The 21,284-nt window shown below is 43.3% G+C and overlaps 1 protein-coding gene across 3 annotated transcripts in view; it reads left to right on the top strand.

Annotated features, from left to right (window-relative positions):
* Positions 1-21,284, top strand: part of grid1b (glutamate receptor, ionotropic, delta 1b) — a 463,781-nt gene that overhangs the window by 303,831 nt on the left and 138,666 nt on the right. For all 3 annotated transcript variants that reach the window (XM_084342508.1, XM_084342507.1, XM_084342509.1), the window contains exon 4: positions 20,657-20,862. In XM_084342508.1, coding sequence (XP_084198634.1) covers positions 20,657-20,862 — 206 coding nt within the window. The remainder of the gene's footprint in view (positions 1-20,656; positions 20,863-21,284) is intronic.

Raw genomic sequence — 21,284 nt, 5'->3', positions numbered from 1 at the left:
AACCTCTGCTCTGCTCATCTGGCCCTGAGATCTCTGACTGTAAAAGCTTTTTTCCAACTCTTATTCTTACAGGTCCAATTTGTAAGATAGTCATCGGCATATGACAAGATTGGGAATGAGAACCAACAATCAAATCGGACCTTTAAGTCTCTGTTCATATGAAAGGGACTATTTTCTTAAAGCGAAGTTCCAGTCTATGGTGGAAACAACAGCTTCTTTAACTGTGATAATTTGTGCCGATGATGATGATGATGATGATGACCTGCCTCTGACGGGTTGTGCTGTGTTGGTTGAAGTCAAGTTGTCATAACCCGAATGACTCTTCATGACAGTAGTCAGCGCTCATAAAGACCCCTTCATTTCCCTCACAGCAGCCACTCGGTGTGCACACCCCTTCAGACAAAGTGATACGTGAGCTTCGGTTTGGCATTTTTAAAAATATACTCGTGTGTTTGCTTTTTGACAGAAAATCAGTGTTTTGGTATCAGCATGAATATGTGCTGCCCTGATGTGAACCTGAGGCAGGTTGTGCAAGCGACGAGACCGAGGTACCTGTCAGTCAAATAAACATGCACCTGAACTTTCTTCATTATTTCACATCATTCTGCTGCACAACCAATCAGAATCGCCACCAGCGCACCTTTAGATTTGTTTTGGAGTCGGTCTGTTTGTGGCTATTTGAGGATCTGTGTCCGAGGCACTTCAGCATCGGGTTGACAATTAACGACTAATTACTGATACACCACTTTTTCTAAACTTGATCAGAGCTGGTAATTGTCTGGAGACCTCACGTTCCCTCTGCAGAGAAATGAGTCAAATTGATTTGAGAAGATTTATTTTTCTGTGTCTGATGGCGGACTCAGCCAGGAGCCATGAATCTTTCCGATAGCGGCCTCTTAAATCCGTCTCCTCCTCTCTCTCCTCGGCCTCCTGTCCCGTCCTGGGTGAGTGCCTCAGCAGGCCGGCTGATTGATGGGTGTAATGGGCTGTCTATGGACACAGCAGCCTGCCAGTCTATCCCTGCTATTCTGACCTGGTTAGAGAACAGCCTGCCCGCCTGCATGGCACATAAACCTGAGATTGGAGGAGAGAGGAGAAATAACAGGCAGCGAGATGAGGGGGGAAACAGGAGGAAGGAAAAGAGGAGAGAAATAAGGGAGAGTGTGGTTTAATACTATAAATATCACCGGACTTCTCGCCGTAATTAAACCAAAGTCGATACAAAAAGACCTGATATAAACAAAAAAAGTCCAGTTCCTTCCTCTATGTATGTTTCTCTCTCTGTCTCTGGCTCACTGGGTTACAGCCGACACCGGACTAAATGTTTGATGCACAGGGAGCCGGCCAGCCGGGCTGAGCTCTGCAGCACTGAATTACCAAGGTCGTTCAGTTTGTTTTCTCACCACCTGTACCGCTGCACTTATGCTTTCACCACCTGCCTCCTTACATTTTTAATGTCTCAACCAAATTGCCATAATAAAAGTTTGCGGTGAATGCTTCTGCAAATCTGCGATATGTTGGAACATTTCTTTAGGTTAAATGTTTAGATTTATGTTGTTGTTTATGTTGTGCACTCGGTGAGCTTTAGGAAAAGAACTCCTGGATGATCAAAGATATCTGGTTTTTCCATAAACATGGCTGAAGAAGGTCTCGATGCCTCGTCAGAAGTATCCGGTGGTTTAAATGCAGATGTTTTAACAGTGGTCTCTGTCTTGAAATACTTTTAGTCTAGCTGAAGGATCAAATATATCTGGCTGAAAGGTGTCCTGATGGTTTATAATATCCAGTGGTTTCACACTTACAGGCTTTCACGTCTCTGGCTTGTACTCTTTGAGGCCCAGCTGAAAAATATAGAACATATCCGGTGTTGTTGCTTCAGCCACAGCTGGATAATATCTGATGTCTCTGGCTTGAAATCCTTCTTGCCTACCTGAAGGATCGAAAACATCCGGTACTGAGACGTAAAAACAATATCTGGTTTTATGACACGTATCGTGCGTGTGTGAACGTGCCTGTCTTTGCAGGATTGTAAAATACCAGCGTTGTATTTTGACGACTGAGTTAATGAACAATCTGCTACTTTTGAGTGTGAGGACGAGATAATAAAGTGCACAGAGGACTGTTGGATGCTCTGTGCTGTTTAATGATGGAAGCTCATCTGTAACACTGTTGTTGTTGTTGTTGTGTAATTAAGTCTTTCTGCACCTCCGTCCAGGCCTCACTGATTCAACAGTCTTATTTCTTGTAATATTAGACCACAAAAGTATCCAACGGCTCCAGAGACAGAACCGACCCGGCGCTGGCATCCAGAGCCTCCACTGGCCTCCGCCGTCTGTCTCTCCGCTGCTTCTTTTTTTATTCCCATCCCATCTAATTTGGGTCTTCTTGTTTGGCAGGAAACAAACAGATCGATAAAGAGCCTCGGGTTTGCCTTTAAAAGATAAGAATGTTTTGAAGTGGACTGAAAATGGCTTGGAGATTTTAAAAGGCGAGCCGCCTTGCTTTGTTTTTATTGATCATCTTTTTAAACACACGTCCCAGCCACCAATTATGGATGCAGCTGGTCACTGCGGGGAGAAAACACAGAGAGAGAGTGAAATTAGATATTACCAACCCATCATCATCTTCATTACTGCCAGCTCCTCTTTACCCCCCCGAGGCCTGGGGAATCACGATGAGTGTTGGTCCTCTCTGTTTCAGAGCCGGAGCAGACAGGCCGCCGTTAACATTAACCTTCTCCACTCTAAATTACCAACAAAGTCTGGTGACAGAGAAACACGCTGAACGTAGACTTCTCTCTTAACTTCAGGCTGACGTCATCAGTTACAGATGCCAGAAATTGAAATGACTTTCTACCCCTGTCCTCAAACATTAAGCCAATTATTTAATTAGTATTTCATTGGCAATCAAATTAATAATCCTTGTTTTCAGTAAAAAAAAATGCAGGTAACACATAACTTCATTACTTACTATCATCAGGCGGTTATTAAGGGGAACTCTCAGTTAAGGGTCTATTTGTTGTAGATTATGGTCATGTAGATTAGCATTAATAAGTGCTTTATTATTAATCCGCATGCGTGCGTTGCTTTTCCAAAGTGTTCCCAAAATGTCCAACATTCGTAGATTTCACTCTCCACACTGTTGGAAGCTGTTGGGAAGACGACACCTTGGCATATAATAACACGGCTGGTTATTTCTTCTCAATTTCTTATATTTAGCTGAGAAAACGTTACACCTTAAGGTCGACGGGTGCGTAGGAGAAGGCCGAAGGCCGACAAAACCAGGAAAAAGACTCCCGCACACTGTCCACTTCACTGACAATTAAGTTTAATGTTCTTAGGTTTCAGGTACTTAGACCTTTTTCATCAGGTTATCAGCTGAAGACGGCATGTTGGGAGTGTCCGGACTCGTCTGTTTACATGAACACCAACGACGACTACTGAAGACGTTCGAGGGTCTTTAAGGGTCGTCTACCTCCTGTAACTCTGTCCTGAGGGGCACAGGGGTGTTTGAAAAAGAGGGTGTGTGGATTTAATTGGAAGTAGGATCGAGCTCTTTTCTCTTCCATTGATCCAAGTGATTTTTTGCAGTTTTCTTCAGATATTTCAGTGTTTTTTTGTGTTTGTCAGATCACTCTCATAAAGATAACACTGCGCCAGCTACAGTCTCCTTCAGACACTGTCTGTGTTTTTCTACTGTCTGTATTTGATATTCAAAGAAATCCTGTTGTAAAAAAAAAAAGAGTCTTATTTTGACTGCTGACACGGTGAACGGCTCATCCTTCAGAGACCTCCTCTGAACTCTGTGTTTGTCTGGCTAACCATCAGTAAAAATATAAACTCGAGAAGGAAACCATCGCTGGTTACTTTTCTACTGTCAAACTTGGCTGGTGAAAAAGTTTCTTGCCTTTTATATAACTCATTTTATCTCCGGCCTCTCCTCGGCTCCCATGTCTGTCCTCTCGTCACGTCTTTACTTCCCTCTCTTTCTCCTGGCGGTTCAGCTTCGTTCCTCGTCTCTGTCGCTCTCTAACATTCACACATGATGCGTTTCCTCCACAGCGTCTCACAGCTTCGTCTCTGTGCCCGGTGATGGTTCTGCTCCAAAGGGCAGCACCGGCAGCACTTTGTAGGACTGTGAATGTGTGTGTGCAGACAGAAATAGCAGCTCCACCGGTGCTTCCTGGCCTTATCGACCATCGGTGACGCTGCAGACAGAGCAGAGTCCAGCAGACAGCAATAGCTGTGTGATGCTCAGATATTTGGGCTCAGAGCATCCGGCAGGAAGAGCTGCATCAGGTCACGTCACCATGAGACGCTTTATTCTGTAAAATACATTTAGAAAATAAAGGTGAGAGGAAGCGAAAAGGCACCACTGTAGATGTTAAAAAGGACAACAGACAAGTCTGACCGCGGTGTCTCTTGGTTCAGCTCCCTCTCGTCTTTCTTATCTGCGGCCCGTCTTGTCCCGTCTCTCCTGATTAGTCTTCCTTTCTGTCTTGTTTGTCTTGTTGACTTGTTTAGTCTTTGTTGTGACTAACTGCTGTGTGTTATACTGAGGCATTACTTTTTTATCTTCCCGTACTGTACGCGAGTGTTTGTTGGTTTTGGTGCACTGGGAGTGACGTACAGTGCCTTCGACGGATCCATAATTGATGCGTACGCACTAAAAAGCTTCGGCAGACATCTGCATTGAGTTTGATAACCCTCCATCGAGCCCGTAAACATCTGTGATTTCAGCACTTTCTGGATTGATGGTGTTGGCTCGTAACGTGGCCCTCGCTGCTTTTATGGGATACATTGTTTGTGTTGGTGACTTCACACAATGGATCTGACAGTCGACTCGTTAAAGACCCGACAGAGCGAAGCGTCTCTCAGTCCAACAACGATACACAAAGGAAACTAAGGGGGCATCTTAGCACAGTTAATGCAACACCAGGGCCATGTTCAATATCTCACCCTCAGGTGTATATTTTAATATACACTGTTTATCACAATATAGCAAATTGTGCAAAATCGCATTTATGATATTTAAAGTTATGTTTAGTTGAAACAAGGCCTGAAACTTGGCTCATTAACAGGAAGTGATGTCAGAGCGCTTCCTAAGAGTCATGAGCCCAGTTGGCCAGATGGTGGCGCTGTAAGTGAAGCTAGCAGCCCAGTCAGTGGCCTTAAGCTTCAAGCTGTGATGCTCTACCTACCCCTCCGTCGTCAGTTTTGCATGTGAAGGGTTTGGTACTTGTACTTTACTTGAGTATTTCCATTTTTTTTTTTCACATTTCAACTGTATCAACACATTGTTGGATTTTGACACACAAAAACATGGCCGCCATCATCCAGGAAACTTTGTAAAGGTTAGGGCTCAGAGGGAAAATGGCATTAGCTTGTTAGGGCATCAAAAATAAAGTGGACAGAATTTTTAACAATGTTTTGGGGTCAAGTATTAACTGAGCATTACTGAGGATTTTCAGGGCAAATGGTGAAACTGTGAGTGTGCAGTTATTAAACAGTTTTGTGCTTTATGATGATGAAAGAAGCGTGTGAAGTCTGAAACCTGCTGGTTGCTGCTTGTGGCTACATTTATTCACATTTGGCTCAGATTTATCCATTTTGACAGTCGATGTTTTAAAATGATATGATGTTATTGTCAGTATGCCACTAAATGATGATGGATTATCACCTGAACCAGGCGGAGAGTCCTCAGTGGCTCGTTCAGTCCCGGATGTAGATGTCAAAATATCACTTGTGGTGCCTTTAACTTCCATTTAAGAGTTCTGTGTTTACATTTGGCAGCATAAAAAGCCCGAATGGACACAGAAGAATAATCAGCTTCTCTTACAGAACGATCGCCAGAACTTTAATATTTTAAAAACGCTTTTATTTCAGCGCCTGTAACCTTCATTAAGCTCCACTGACATGCACACTCAGCAAAAAAAAAAAAAACTCCCTGCATGAATACAAAAAGTAATAACAGAGTTTGGACTTCACAAGCAGCAGAGGAACAGAACCAGTGAGCCGGGCCGAGGCTGGCACCGCTGTCTGTTCTGCCTGCAGTTTGAAAAGGGCACCACATATCATCTGCTGTGACCAATTACAGCTGCATGTGTTGTAGCTTTCAGCTCCGTCAGAGCAGGTGTCACAGGTGGGAAGCCCTCGCCAACATTAATCAAACAGGTAGAAAATGTGCAAGAAAACATCTTCATAAATCTCAGCGCTCCTCGTTAAAGCTCAGAGTGGCATGTTTGTACCCAGTTCAGCCAAGTGATGGCGAAATATGACTTTAATAACTGGTGGAAAGTTGGCAGTTTGAAATGTTTTCCTGATGTGTGAGGAAATTCATTGCTGCTGATACTAAACCTGCCGTTCCACCTCCGAGTATCAGGGAGGGTGAGGGGAAGTCCTTCACGCGTGGCAGAAAGTTTTCAACCTAATCTCCAGAATAAATGTTCGCTAAGTTGATTTCTGCAAAACCACAGACAAGTTAACACTGAATGTTTCTTTATGTTGCAACTTGAAATGTATTTTTCTCTGTACTTATGTTTGGGAGGAGAAATTTTTCCGATTTTGGTCGCCACTAAAACTCCTTAAAGAACACCGGGTTTTGACGCCACAAAGACGGCTGGAAATGTCTCCAGGCATCCTTGAAAATGTCCACTGGTGTGACTCAATCTCAGCTTTAACCTTGGACGTATCTGTGCTTTGCTGAAATGTTAACTGCTAACATTGAATCCTGGACACTGGGCTGATGTTTCACCAGTAGGTTCGCTGGAAAAGAGAAATCTCTCATCTGTGAGTGTTTGTTGGTTTCAGTTATTTCTTCAAACACTTAAACTTTAAAGGTTTTTCAGACAAGTGACTATTTGTGGACATATCTTTTTTTTTTTTTTTTCTAAATAACACTTTTGTAGAGAAATATTGTTGTAGTGTCCGATCACTGCTGCCATCTCTGTGGACTGTGTGTGTTGTTGAATCTTTTAAAGCTGCCTGAGAGCGAGCAGCTGATCTCTTGATTGGAAATCATGGCCAAGAAGAAAGAAGTGCTTTTTGTTGTGAAAGCCCCGTCAGGTATCGATCACTGGATGCATTTTTTAGCAGTTGAAGATGCTTTTTTTTCTCAGTAATTCCAGTTGGTGTGTCTTTGACTTTATCTTTAAACTTTGCTTTGGGACTCATCTTTTTAGAAATGAAAGTATTCACTGTAAACCTCCATGTAGAGTTTCTTCCTGGCTGTGTCCGTCGAGGTTTGCGTTGGACGTGACATCACAGTACAAACAGCTCAATATTCTACATATTTGGCAGCTTTGCACAACAATTTGACAGCTGCTGTGTTCGTGTGCTGTGAATGTTAGATACGAACGTTAAGACATTTTCCACTTGAACTTTATGTGTTGAAAATCTTCGCTGTGTGGGGTCAATGAAAGATGAAGAAAAGAAAAGTAAAAAGTCAGTGTAGTGTTTAGCTTGTGTTTGACATTCACAGATCAAATCCACACCATGTGGTCCATAAAGAGCTTTGTGTCCCCTCTGGGCTCCCGTAGAGTCGTGTCTACACAGTGGAAGTCCGAGTTCTGCACAGTGGGACCGTCCACATACAGTAAATCCATACGTCCACAGTTCCCGACCTAATTCCCTCTCATCCTCCGGATACTTAGCGCTTGATCCGCTGTGTTGACGCTGATATGAACACAGAGCGCAGAGGTCTTACTGAGGCAAACAAAGCTGCACACAAACACTACGGGGTCACAGAGAGGACAATAAGCAAACACCACATGACGGTTTGTCCAATGACATCTTTGATGGAAATGTCAGGCTTAATAATAACAGCTAGTTATGACGAGACATGAGGAGGCGTCACGGCAGGAACTCTGAAACTAAAAAGGTCACAGGATTGCAGGTCCAGACGTCTCGATTCTCAACCAAAGCGTTTCTAGTTTTTGTTCTATCGTCTATTTTACTGTAAGTGAGGGCATAATTTACAAAATGAACTTGGAAAATAACGATAAGGACCATCCACTCATCAGGAACCAGTGGCGTTCAGAATCGGCTTCACTTTTCAGACCCATAAGCTCCGTCCAGAATTTACAGAGTCGATGTTTCTGACAAACGTCCTCTGCTAACTTGAGTCACACAGTCATGACCCACCCAACACACACACACATACACACACACACACACACACACACAAACGGGGTCAGCAGAGGGACACATTTGTAGGCTACATGTCCCACATTTCACTTTTTCTGTCACATGCTAAGTTTCCAACAGCGTGAATCGCCTGGACGACCACAGCTGTGGCCACCACGACACACACACACACACACACACACACACAGTGATCTAATGAGTAATAACCAGCAGCTACACCAGCAGCTCACTGCAGTGTGAATTTGTACATTTGGGATTTCTGTCGTGTTTTCGAGACGAGCGTGACGTCGTAGACACACGATTATTGAAATGACCCTTTTGTCTCGGCGCTCGGCAGGCTGTGATTACACTCCGTTCATGAAGTGATCCGTAATTTTCATGTTCCTTCCCCTGATTCAGACGCACATTTTTATCCCGTTGTGTCAGACTGTATGATTATCTGTTGGTTATTATGGCTCATTATCAGCTGTTACAAGCCCAAAGTTTATTTCCACAGTGATAAGACGCAGAGGGAAGGAGATAAAAAACCCGAAATGAGATTCAAAGGACTAATTTGTGCAGATGAGATTAGAGAAAGTGAATCTTTCATTGTCTCAAACACGGTGAATTAAAGGCAATGTTGAATAATTCAGTGTTGGATCTTGAACCTTGAAATAGGTTCATCATCGCTGACAGATTCTTCCAGTTGATGTGTAATGAGGGTGAAAGGTCAGAAACTTTTCTGTCATCGCTGTCGGACTCTGAACCAAAAGACTGAGCAGAAACTTAGCTTTTAGACCAGACACACCATCTGTGTCAGTGTGAGAACACATCTAGAAATCAACAAGAAAGCATCTCCAGGGTTTTAAATGTGCAATATGTAAGAAGTTTAGATTAAAATGACCAGGCACACTGTCCACTTCACTTGCAATTGAGTTTAATGACAGCAACGTTTAGGTACATGCAACAGGTTCATCAGATACCCTGATGAAGGTCTAAGTACCGACACGTTGCCATCATTGTCTTCTCCTACGCACCTGTCGATCTTAAGGTGTGCAAAAGCTGTACTCTCAGATTAAACTGAACACCCCTCTTCTCACCCTCCCAAGGGTGCCACTAAAAATGTGAATGGTCCTTCTGGACTACTGTAGAAACACGGAGGACTCTGTGGAAGAGGCCCTCTGTACATTTAACAGCCTCGTTGGTAACGACACAACAATTCTTAGTTTCAGGTGAATATAATGATCTCAACCTGCTGCTGCTGTTCTGTGGTGACTGCTCACCTTTCATATCTACTGCAAGAAAAACTGAATGTACTGTGTAATTCAATTAATTATGCCTTAAATTGGAGGAGGGGTGGACTGACTGGAGGAGACCTGGGGCTCGGTACTTTTGGGTTGCAGATTAACGGTACACAGTAAAAACAAATGGGTAAATGCTCAGCGGTCATCATAATGCAAACAACACACACGAGATGCCCGTTTGAAAACCTCATTCTCACACTGATTATTTCATCAGCCTGATAATATTTACCACAACATGAGCATCGCATTCATGTCAAAAAGATTAATGTCAGCTGAAAAATGAATAGATCTAATTTAGATGGCTTTTCTCCTCCCTTCTGCTGTGGTCATTGTGAGAAACAGTATCCAGTTGTAGTGACAGCTGCTATCATACATCATAATGAAGACCAGCCTTTAATATAATAATAAACTTTAATATATGGAACGTGAAAAAACTGTCAGAAGCCTGATGCTTTCTTAGTTATGCTCATGCTACAGAGACGCCCTCATCCCATATGCCTCAGATGAGGTTTAATAGGCTGGTGACGGCGGCGGTGAAGCCACTCGCAGGCCTTTGATTGGCTTCATTTCCATAGAACCTTGGCAGGTCTGCAGGGGTGTGGGAGCAGAGCAGCGAGGGACGTTCAGGAGCGCTGCATTTGCATTTTTTATACGCCCTGTGCATCAACATCACATTCTGATCATGAGGAGAATCTGGGCAGTTAAATTATATATCGGCCTTATTAGTATCAGACCTGTTGATGTAGTCGGCTCAGATGTTGAGAGGCAGAAGACGACATGCAGAGAGAAGCTGCATGTGTGTTGGAGCCATAGGAAATCATACAGGGCTGTGGAGAATAAATCATTCTGCACGTCATCGGTACATTCTCTGTTGTTTTCTTTGTATCATCATGAAGAAAAGTTTATTTTCTTTCAAGTCTAATTGTGTTGTTATGTAGAGAGAGTTTGCATTAATATCCTGTCTTGTTAATGACATTTACAGGCAGGAGACGTCCTCCACTGTGAGAACCAAAGAAGAAAACATATAAGATACAAAAAATGAGTTGGCAGATTAAAGGAAGTCAGTTTAGATTCAGGTCCAGTTCTCTCTTGTGTTTGTGCCGAGTCGTCACGGATGAGTTCAGGAGCCTCACAGTCTGAGGAGTGAAGCTGCTCTGCAGTCTGAGGAGTGAAGCTGCTCTGCGGTCTGAGGAGTGAAGCTGCTCTGCAGTCTGAAGAGTGAAGCTGCTCTGCGGTCTGAAGAGTGAAGCTGCTCTGCGGTCTGAAGAGTGCAGTCTGAAGAGTGCAGTCTGAAGAGTGAAGCTGCTCTGCAGTCTGAGGAGTGAAGCTGCTCTGCAATCTGGTGGTACAGCAGCAGAAACTTCTGCATCTGTTGTCAGATGGCAGCAGGCTGAACAGACTGTGTTGTCTTTTAGTATCTTTGGGCTCTGTGCAGACGTCTCACTTCACTGATGTCACTGATGCTCTGTAGATGGTACCAGTGATATTCTGGTGGTTTAAATCACCCGCTGTAGAGCCTTCCTGTCCTGGGCCGTGATGAATCATGCCAGTTTGTGATGTTTCTAGTCAGGATGCTTTCTAGTGGCTCCTTTTGTAAAAGTTGACAAGAACGTCCGTAGGAAGTAGAGACTTCTCTGTGCTTTTTTTACTCTGATTGAACTGTGGGCAGCATGTACGGCCCGGGACCAACTCTGGATCTGAGCCAGCACCTTGGTCAAGGGCACTGACTGTAATTCTCTGTGCCTACGTTGTGAGGACATCAGGGTCAGGAGAGTCAGCTGACAGTCACTGTCTTACATAACAGTAAGTTGTCCTGTTGTTACCTGACTGGAGATAAGTCTACAGAGAACATTACACTCAGGTCTTCTCTCCATGCTGCATGTATTCAAGAGATCTGATTCATCACACTGAGTCTGTTATTCTTCAGAGAATTAGCAACTCTCAAACTTCAACGAGGAGAATTTCCCTTAAAATCCTATGTGACGTTGATTCCCAGGAAATTAAAACCGTTCACCTGCTCCACCTCAGCTCCACTGATGTAGACAGGTGTGCCTCCTTCTTTTCTAAAATCAACAACCAGCTCCTTGGTTTTGCTGATGTTGAGCAGTAGATTGTTCTCAGCAAGAGTGTTGATTTCCTCCCAATATGAACTCTCGTCGTTGTTTGTAATGCGGTCGATGATGTTGGTGTCGTAGAGGTGCACGCTTCACAAGTCCTCTCAGTGTCTGGGGTTGCAGTCATGGGTGTACAGTGTTAACAGAAAGGGTCCTGGGGGACTCTGGTTTCCAGCACTGGAGTGGAGGAGATGTGACTGCCAATCCGAACCACCTGGGGTCCGTTTGAGTGTTACGTCTTTGTTAATTAGTTAATTAGTCGAACACACAAAACAAAGACATCACCTTAGACTGGGAAACTTGTGATGGGCACTTTCTGATGTCAGAAAATTGGTTGTGGCTCCTCCAACCAGTCTCTCCTCTGGTTCTCGCTCAGGTTGGGATATATTTTCCATTTTTTTTTTTCAGTCTGAGTGTAAGAAAAAACAGAGCGAGAGAGAGCAGAGAGTGGGTTTGGAAATACAAACATCTGTTCAAGCAACCGCTGAGTCTTTGATCCTGACCAACACAAATCTTACTGATCTATTTTAAGCCCAGAACTTGGCTGAAAGCTGCAACGGACGACTTCACACAGTGAACCAGCTTCAGACTGTTCTGAACAAGAGAGAGCTGACAGAGAATGGAAACCTTTCAAAGGCTTAATTACCCAGAAATCAAATAAAATGACACAGCTAAATTAACGACTTGGTTCTCTTTGTGCGACGGAGGTGCAGGTCCTCATAGGTATAGTAAACACAGTGTGTGTGTGTGTGTGTGTGTGTGTGTGTGTGTGTGTGTGTGTGTGTGTGTGCCTCCATCTTTGTTCCCTGTTTCCTGTCCTCTTAGTTACCAGACTGTAAAAGGTTAGAGCAGGTGTGTGTGTTTTTCATGGATATTCAATTGAGAGAGAAACCACTCATCCACACACACACACACACACACACACACATGCAGCAGGAAGTGTGTGTTCCAAAGCTAAATGTCACACCTGTCACTGGTGATGTGGATGAAAAGGCTCAATTATCCGTCCTCACAAACACACCGTCGTCTCTCTTTCCATCTTCCTCCTCTTCCACCTCGCTCTCTAATTTCTCCATTCTTCCTCTCAGTCTCTTCAGTGTGGGGTAATTAAAATGTCCTTTCCAGCAGTCTGCTGATAAATGAACTGAGCTGTCAGGGAAACGCCTCCCACTACATCACAGATTTTCCCTTTTCTGCATTTGATTTTGGCGTCACGGTTCAGGGAATCTGCTTCATTAGTGTTCGCGGTCGCTCTGTATGCTCAAACGGATGCGTAACAGCAAATGCGAGAGAACAGAACACACATCAAGGCAGTTCCACACTCCAGAGGACGGCAGAAAGAAGTCGGGTTTAAGCAAGCGAGGCAGACGTGTTGCTTTCAATTAAGTTGCCGTTGGATTTCCTCCTTAAATTAGGCGGGATTTCCTCAAGACCGCGGTTCTCTCTGTGGAAAAGAAAACATTCCAACTTCAATAAATTGCATGAGAAACAAGAAGACACATGTTGTTTCATGCGAATCTCTCCAGCCAATGGTACATCTTCTCTGAGACTTCATGGTTTTAATATAATTAACTGTGTGAAAGCTGGGCGACTTTTCTTTGCATTGAAGTCAACAAGGGTGAATAATTATTTTGCGTGCAAAGAAAAAGTTCTTTATCAGGTGCTGACATCAACTCTGAGTCAAACCGAGCCGCGCTGATTTTCTTTTCCATCACCGGTTTTACTGCACCGAGCCGCACCAACAATGGACCTCGTCTGGAGAAGGGCCAAGCAGGGTAGGAGTTGTGACGTCTCGCGACTGCAGCCGACCCGTAACAAGCACCGGTCTGCCCCTAAAATCGATACTCGACTCACGTCTGTGCAGTAATCCTGAGAGAAAGAGGTTTTAAAAGTCAGTGTGTTCAGCTCTCAGTACTTCTGTAGCGTCTAACTGAATCTCTTTAGTTTCTCTCGTCCTGTTTGTTCTTTCAAACATCTGCTGTGTTTTACTGTTTCATCGTGTTCACTCTCAGCTGGTTCAGGAGTCGCGTTTAGTTACTGCTGCTGAAAACACAACGTTTCCTGTGATGCTGCTTCTTAGTAAAAGCTTTTACATGACCAGATAACGGGAAGAAGTTACACGAAATGAAACGTGTTTGTAACTGAATTAGCGGAGACACTTTGTTAGTGGTGATTCCTCGATAGTACTGCGAGGATCGAGACAGGAGCGTGATTGGTTTAAGACACACCTTCAAGCAGGTAAACCGAGTAGAGCCAGGCAGAATAAACAACCTTTAGAAGTCACATTACTATGATCCAAATCGTGACATCATCTCCTATAACAGTGTCATAACAGACTGAGCCAGAGATATCGCCTCATCAAAACGTGACGCTCAAATCACACAAAATGAAACTTCACCCCTGGTCGATCACAGATTCCGGTGTGTTATTTCTGCCGAACCAACAGATCTGTCGTCTTCAACCTGCGCTGACTCGAGTGACATCACTTGAGGACGTTCTCCCTCATTGAGATCAAAATCTCTTTTTCAAGAATGACAGTAAAAACAATACAAACGTACAAAAGATGTCCGTCAGTCTTCACACAGCTAACTCTGGAGACACTGAAGGATCTGTCATATTTTCTTTCACACATGCAGTCGAACTCGTAAAGAAATCCTGGAAAGACTGAAGAATCAATGTTGTTCACCTTTAATGTCTCCATAAATGAAACCCTGTTATTATCTTCATTCATTTTCAGTCAAAGCATTGCTTTGCCCTTTGTAAATGTCATCTAGTGATCTTCTTACATCTCTCTACTATCTGAACTCAAGATATCTATTTTTCTTACACATTTGTGAACCACAAAACAATAATAATAATAAGTAGCAGAAGATTATATATTAAACTTTTCTCTTGATTCAGTTTCCTTAAAGATTTGCAAAACTTAAATACTGTTTTGCCTTTTTGAGCTGTTTTAAAATCCAATTAGAATTTGCTCTTTATGACTTGCTGGGTTGAACAAAGGTTTAATTAAAAGAAATAAAATAAAGACATGAATAAGAGAGATCCTCGTGGACCCTGATGAAGACAGACGACGTGTTTCATGTTGCCTGTTCACAGGTGAATCAGCGTGCTCTTGGTTTTAAAGTATTACAGGCAGGCAGATGATCCCACAGACACCATGGTGTCATCAACGTGTGAAATCTCTGTCAGGCCAGTGTTTTATCATGTCTGTTTTTTAATTAGAGCGTTTGTCTCGTGAGCTAATGAGTATTTGCAGCCTGTAGGCTTCCTCCTGTAATGAATCCAAACCCGTGGAAAAGGAAGCCGTGCAGTCACTAATCAATATTTACATGCGCGGCCATGTTGAGAGGCACCGGGGGGGAACTTCAACCAAGAAGATGAAAAACACAACTGCTTCAGAGCAGAGCAGAGAATCATACCTTTAAGGTGGTATTTTAAAGTTTGTAGTCTCCACCATCAGGCAGAAAGAGGCCGTTGTTCATGGACTTAAATCATCCTTAGAAGCGGTTACAAGTGGAGGAGGCAGAGAGGACGTGAGACAAAGATATCTCATGAGGTAAATGGACAGGTGATGCTGGTGGTCTGAAAACAACAGGAAGTTAGTTAATGTAGTTTGAGCTGGCTGCCAACACAGTCAACATCCTCAGCAGCAGCAGCAGCAGAGACACATGGAGACGTTTTTAAACCCTCAGCACCATGCTGGTGTCATCCAGGTCACGGTACATCTAAATGCTCAATGGAGGCAACTAGACCAAGACCAGTTGCCTCCGTATAGCACTTAGAAATAACCCGTAATCAGTCAAGCCAAAGAAACACAGACATGATAAAGAGTTTTAGATTCAGTGTGACTTACCCACTTTATTCCGAGCCACCGTGATACCTTGTGCAAATCATGGGCTCTTCACTTCACCAGAACCAGGGACACACATTTTCCAGTTTAAACTGTTTCAACGGGCTGATGGAAGGTGAAGCAATGTGTTATGTCGGAGAAGTGTGTGTGTGTGTGTGTGTGTGTGTGTGTGTGTGTGTGTGTGTGTGTGTGTGTGTGTGTGTGTGTGTGTGTGTGTGTGTGTGTGTGTGTGTGTGTGTGTGTGTGTGTGTGTGTGTGTGTGTGTGAGAGGTCTTCTGCTCTGGTGATGACTCACAGTGAGATAAGGAGGGCAGCCGAACAACTGAAGGGGGGACAGGTAAAGGCGAGCAGACACAGCTGATTGGACAGGAGGAGGGAGGAGGGAGGATGAGGGAGTCTATATGTAGGAGAATGAGAAACATAAATCACCATAAACACATGATGAACTATGACAACTCTCCATATGCTTATCTCCTCTCTGGGTTTCCTGGTTTTTGCCTCCATCTTCAGCTGCTCTCCTCCTCTGACACGTTTTCATTTTCACTCTCTTCCATCTTGTTTCACAGCAGGTCGGACTGACGACCTCAAGAGAAATATCTGTCATGCATGCCAGAGGGAAACCATGAAAAATAAGCCAAACGTGGCCATTTAATATGTAACAATCAATCATTATTTTGTTTCCTCTGACCCACCAACTACCTGCAATTAGCCACAAATTTTTTGCGACCTCGACCTGCTCGGCCTGCAGGTGACGACCCGCACAGCGAGCAGCGTGCCTGATGACAATAACTGAGTTTAACTTTGGATAATTTGTTGTTGGTAGTTTGTTTATGAATCATTCGTTTTAATACCTGCAACCAACAACCAGTCATCCACTACACAATTTCAGCACGTATCCTGTCTGTATGAAGGTAAAGTGGTCCTGATAAAGAAGCTCAGATAGCGCCCGCTTTATATTTTACTCATGCTGTTCACATGATGTAGATGCAAAGATACAGAGAGGACAGAAAAACAAACTAAAGCTAAAAACAGAGCAAAGTACGGAAGGTTTTACAAAAAAAAAAAGACATAGACTTTTTCCCCATTCAAGACTCCCTTTAAAAATGTGAGTCTTTTACCTTCCACGTCATAATACTGTTGGCAAACATGTAATAAAAATGAACATGAAACATTTGTTCAAGCTGAGCCACTGATGGCAGCGACACTTAATTTCCTCGCTGTGTATTTCTCCGGCCTTTTTAAGGTGAACCGTTACAAAAAGAGCTTTTTTAAAAGCAACTAAACAAACCAGAATACTTTCACTGTACACTGGCCTTCAATTTTCCTCTCAAAGATTGCTGCAATTTTGTGTTCCCTTCCGGGCAATGTAAAAATAAAACATGTGAGCGGGGCTGAAAATGCAGGGGATACTTTGGATAGTAAAGGTTAATTTCCCCCCTCTAATATTACTGCATTGACATTTTCTGAACTTCCACTGGTATTTATGGGTCCTGCAGAGCCTCCTCGCGCTCATAAAGCAAAGTGACGTTCCAGATCAGAAAAGGAAACGGCAGCCAGGTGAAAGAAAAGATACCCAGAAGGAAGTACCTGGCTTCCACTTTGAGTCCGAGTTTAAACATTTAGCAGAGAGCTTTATTCAGTGCACTTACGGTGAGTGCGACTGCTGCGGTAACAGAGGCAGGACAGTGACCCGATGTCCTCTGCAGCGCTGCGAGGAATCTAAGACGCTCAGGAACATGAAGGTACAAGAAATATTCAGCAAACTACTTCACTAATTTTTTTTAGTTTTAAAGGTTAAAGGCCAAAACTTTACACTTCAGGGTGCTGGCCTGACGTTTGTCAGACTCAGCTGGAAAAATCCTGACATTACCAGATAAAATTTACACAGAAAATACATAACTCACCTCTGAATTTTTCATATAAGAATATTGGCAAATATCAGAGATGTTTGCTGCACAGCTACACAGTGCAAATGTTAGGAATCACTGGCGAACTGGCCTCTGATTATTTGCACTCTAGCCTGAGAAGCGGCACACACATATTTCCATGTCGTGCGAATCTAAATTAAATCTGAGACATTTTCTGTGGCCAGCGGTCTACCTGCCAATTTCGACCGACTGCAGAGGAGAGATTGGTGTGGCTCTGATGGATGGAGATAAGTGCTGTCCCCCACAGTGCCTTGCTCAAAGTGGCTCTGGAAAAACTGATGGGAAACTGTGGCTGGCGAGGAGCTCGGCAAATTGCTTTCAAGTCTTTCCACTTGTGTTGTTCCAGTGCTTGAGCTCGAGAAAAGGAGGGATTATTTTTTCTCCAGCAGAGTTCTCGAGGGGAGTGATGACAGACACACTGAGAGCAGGATGGATGGATACACAACGACAGCAGTAGATAGTGGTAGATTGGTGATACATGCAAATTTTGGTCATGTGATTGAAGACAGCTGTGCAGGGACGCGTTATTGAATACTAATGCTGCTGATAATAACGTAGGTAAATGTACTGGCTGGATGTTGCATGTTGAGCAGGATTAAGAGATGGTATGGCAGCCATGAGGAAACAGGAGCTGTTGTTTTAGGTATTCTTGATAGTATCTAAAAGTTTGTAATTTCCTGGAACACAATTCAAATGATAATTATAAAAGCTGACTCATCCTGCAGTGGGGGACTAATTATGTGTCTTATAAACTCTTTCTTAATTTGTATGATGCTGCCGTGAATGTATAAAGAGAACTGCGCCTCACAGATTACTTTACAAAAACACAACATTATAATTTGTGGAGGAAGTATTTTCTTGTTTTCCCTCTGATGTCCTCTGGCTGCTCTGCCTCAGCTCAGCTCAGTATGCAGCGTCCGAGAGCGATGGAGGCCAGCGACAGTACAAGGAATATTTAAAGAGCTAAGAGCTGCTTAATGTAGCTGCTCTTGGGTAGTTAGCTTAGGTAGCTGTGTAGCTACGTTTGTGGTCCTGTTTGTGGACTAATCCCAGCAACAAAACCACCTCGGTGCTGTGTTCTCTGTCGTCAAACTGGCCTCCATCTTGTCAGAGGCTGTGTTGTTCTGCCCCGGTCCAGGTAGAGTCGGTGTAAAGCGTACTCACCACTATTGGCTGCTATGAACACCTGATCAGTATCGTGGGAACTTAAAGAAATGTTGCACCTGTCCTGGGTACTTGATCTCCATTAATTATTTATTAGTTATCACATCACCTGATTAGCCTGTGACATTTAAACTGCACTGCAAGTGCAATGCAATGCATAGCTGTAATACAAACGCCTGTTTAACACGAGGTATGGGGCATTACACAGAGATATTATTCAGAAGTATAAACTGTGGTGAACAGTTAAGTAGCCGAGAGAAAGACTGGTTTGAGGTACAGCATAGTAACTTTATTACTTAGTCATAGATTTTATGTTGCACCTATTACTGCGTGTTGAGGCCACTGTAAAGACTGACTGTTTTCCAGGAGGTTAAATATTTATTTCTATAAATTTTAAATTCAGTCATACAAATTGGTTTGGAGAGCCTGCAGTACTGTAGGTAAGAGTAGCAAGGGATTCATTTCTTTTACATAAAGGTGCAGGAGATAGCTGTGGATGGACAGAGGAAGCAGAAAAACCTGCGGCAAACAAAGTGCAATGATGCATAAAGGCTCCACAGTCCGACCAGAATGTTAAACAGCATTTAACACATTATAGATTCTGATTTAACGACGTTGCTTCACTTGTAATTTCTCTCACATTTTCCAGGAGACGGATTTAAAGATTGATAGGTAGACAAATGATGTGTGGACAGCTGTTTGGATGAGCTGATGAACAGAATCAGTAATTAAAAACATGCACAGAGAGATGGATAAACTAATGCCGCCCGCAGAGCTTCGCCTTAAGTGGTGCCTTTGAAATCAGTGGGGAACTGCAAATTGCAGAATCTCTGAATTTCAAATTTCAGAACATGGTTACCCAATTGTTCCACTAGAGACGGTGACTGTGCTTTCTCCTCTTATTTACCGGAGCGGAGGAAGAGGGAACGACTGACAGACAGATGGATTGTTGGAAAATGTAATGGGGAACAGAAACAGCGACAAGAGGAAGAGTGAATGTGAAAGATTGGGATGGCGAGATGAAACAACTCGAGTAAAAACTGAGTGTATGAGTAGAGAGTGGCAGTCAGGACTCGGTACAAGCCAGCTGTCAGTGCTAATAGACAAGAAAAGGATGGAGGGAGGGGGAAGCAGAGGAGGAATAAGGGAAGAGATGTTCAGGCCAAACAACCTGTCACCAGCTATAACGGAGCATAACGCAACACAGCCGCCTTGTCTGGATGTCAGAAAAAGAAACTTCTCTGGCAGTTTGGAGACGAGACTGCGAGCAATCTAAATGATCCTCTCGGATGGATAGATGCTGTCTGGTTCATTGACACGGCCAGAGAATAGAGATGATCGTCTCAGTCAGTTCTGCTGAGGACGAGTCAGCTCCAATGGCGGTTTTCAGCATCACCGCTTCTGTGTTTCTGCCCGGCTCTTTGTTGTTTGAATATACGTTGAAATATTTGCCCACAGAAAGCAACAAAGACTCTTGAATCGAGAGTGAAGGCATGCGTCAGCTCAGTCAGCTTCTTTGTGACTGAAAAATCTGCTGCTAGTCTGACAATTGTCATTAGCAAGGACGGTTGTAACCTTGTTGGAAGCAAAACAGTTCTGTCAGATATTCTTTGTGAAAACATGAGAATGTGTCACAAGAGCTGTTGCAACAAATGCATTAAAGGAAAATACAGCTTTTTACCACTTGGTACAACTGGTTCTGTCGGTTATGTTCTTACAATTGCTGAGATCTCAGAGCAAAGAGTCACACAATCCAAGATCTCAACAATTATTTTGGTGAGCACAATGTTTTCAGAACAGATAGGACCAAAGACCAGTGCTCCACTTTGTAAGAAAGATTTTTGAGTCTTATTCCCAACTCTTCACATACTGATGCTGTAGGATGACGGATGACATGATCTACAATCCCAGTTCGTCAGTACTTAACGAGTTAGGAATGTTTTCTGTCATATGTTTGCCAATATTTGCATTTGTCATTTCTAAACCAGATGTTGCATCACAGTGTGAACATGTCTCTGGAGCAGAAAGGACATCAATTGTAATAACATTAATAATATATTTGACTTCTTCTGTCCTGCATCTCCACCTTCCAGCACTCTTCTTAGTATGTCTCTCACGTAACGATATGATACTTAACTCTTCCTCCACTATTCTTTTCCCAATTATCCAGATATTCGTGGCCTGCAGGGTTTTCTGGACCAGACGTCTCGTCAGGGTGTGGATGTGGCCTTGCAGAGAGTGGACAGGAACATCAGTAAAGTCTTCACCAACCTCTTCACCACCATGAGGACTGAAGAGCTCAACCGCTACAGAGACACACTACGCAGAGCCATCCTGCTGCTGAGCCCTCACGGAGCACATACGTTCATCCAGCAGGTCGGTCTTCATTCTGTTTATCTGCTAAAGCTTCCTGTTTACATGGAGGGAACGTGTCTGCATGTGTGTGCAGGAGAAAAAAGCATGCATTAAATGTTTGCCGCAGAAAGAACAAGCTACATGTTTGTATGGATTATAGTTGTGTGTATAACAACTGTGTTTCTAGAGAGGATGATCTTATATGTGTATATATGGAGAGAAAGGGTGTAGACCATGTGGCCAGGAACAAATGTATGTATGTGTTTTAGCATGCATAAATGAGTGTAGCATATGTTTGCAGGAATAATAATTGGTTCCTACTGTGTACAAGGGATTGATGCATGTACACAAATAAGGATGTTATGCTAATTAATGTGTTTACTGAATAATGCATGTAGGGATCAAATTTAAATAAGTACATGTGTTTTAAGGGACTGAATAAT

The sequence above is a fragment of the Pagrus pagrus genome (genome assembly GCF_965226575.1).
Source record: "Pagrus pagrus genome assembly, chromosome: 21".
NCBI classification, from domain to species: Eukaryota; Metazoa; Chordata; class Actinopteri; order Spariformes; family Sparidae; genus Pagrus; species Pagrus pagrus.
Note: the sequence above shows the minus strand (reverse complement) of the source record. Positions and strands in the feature narration are given on the sequence as shown.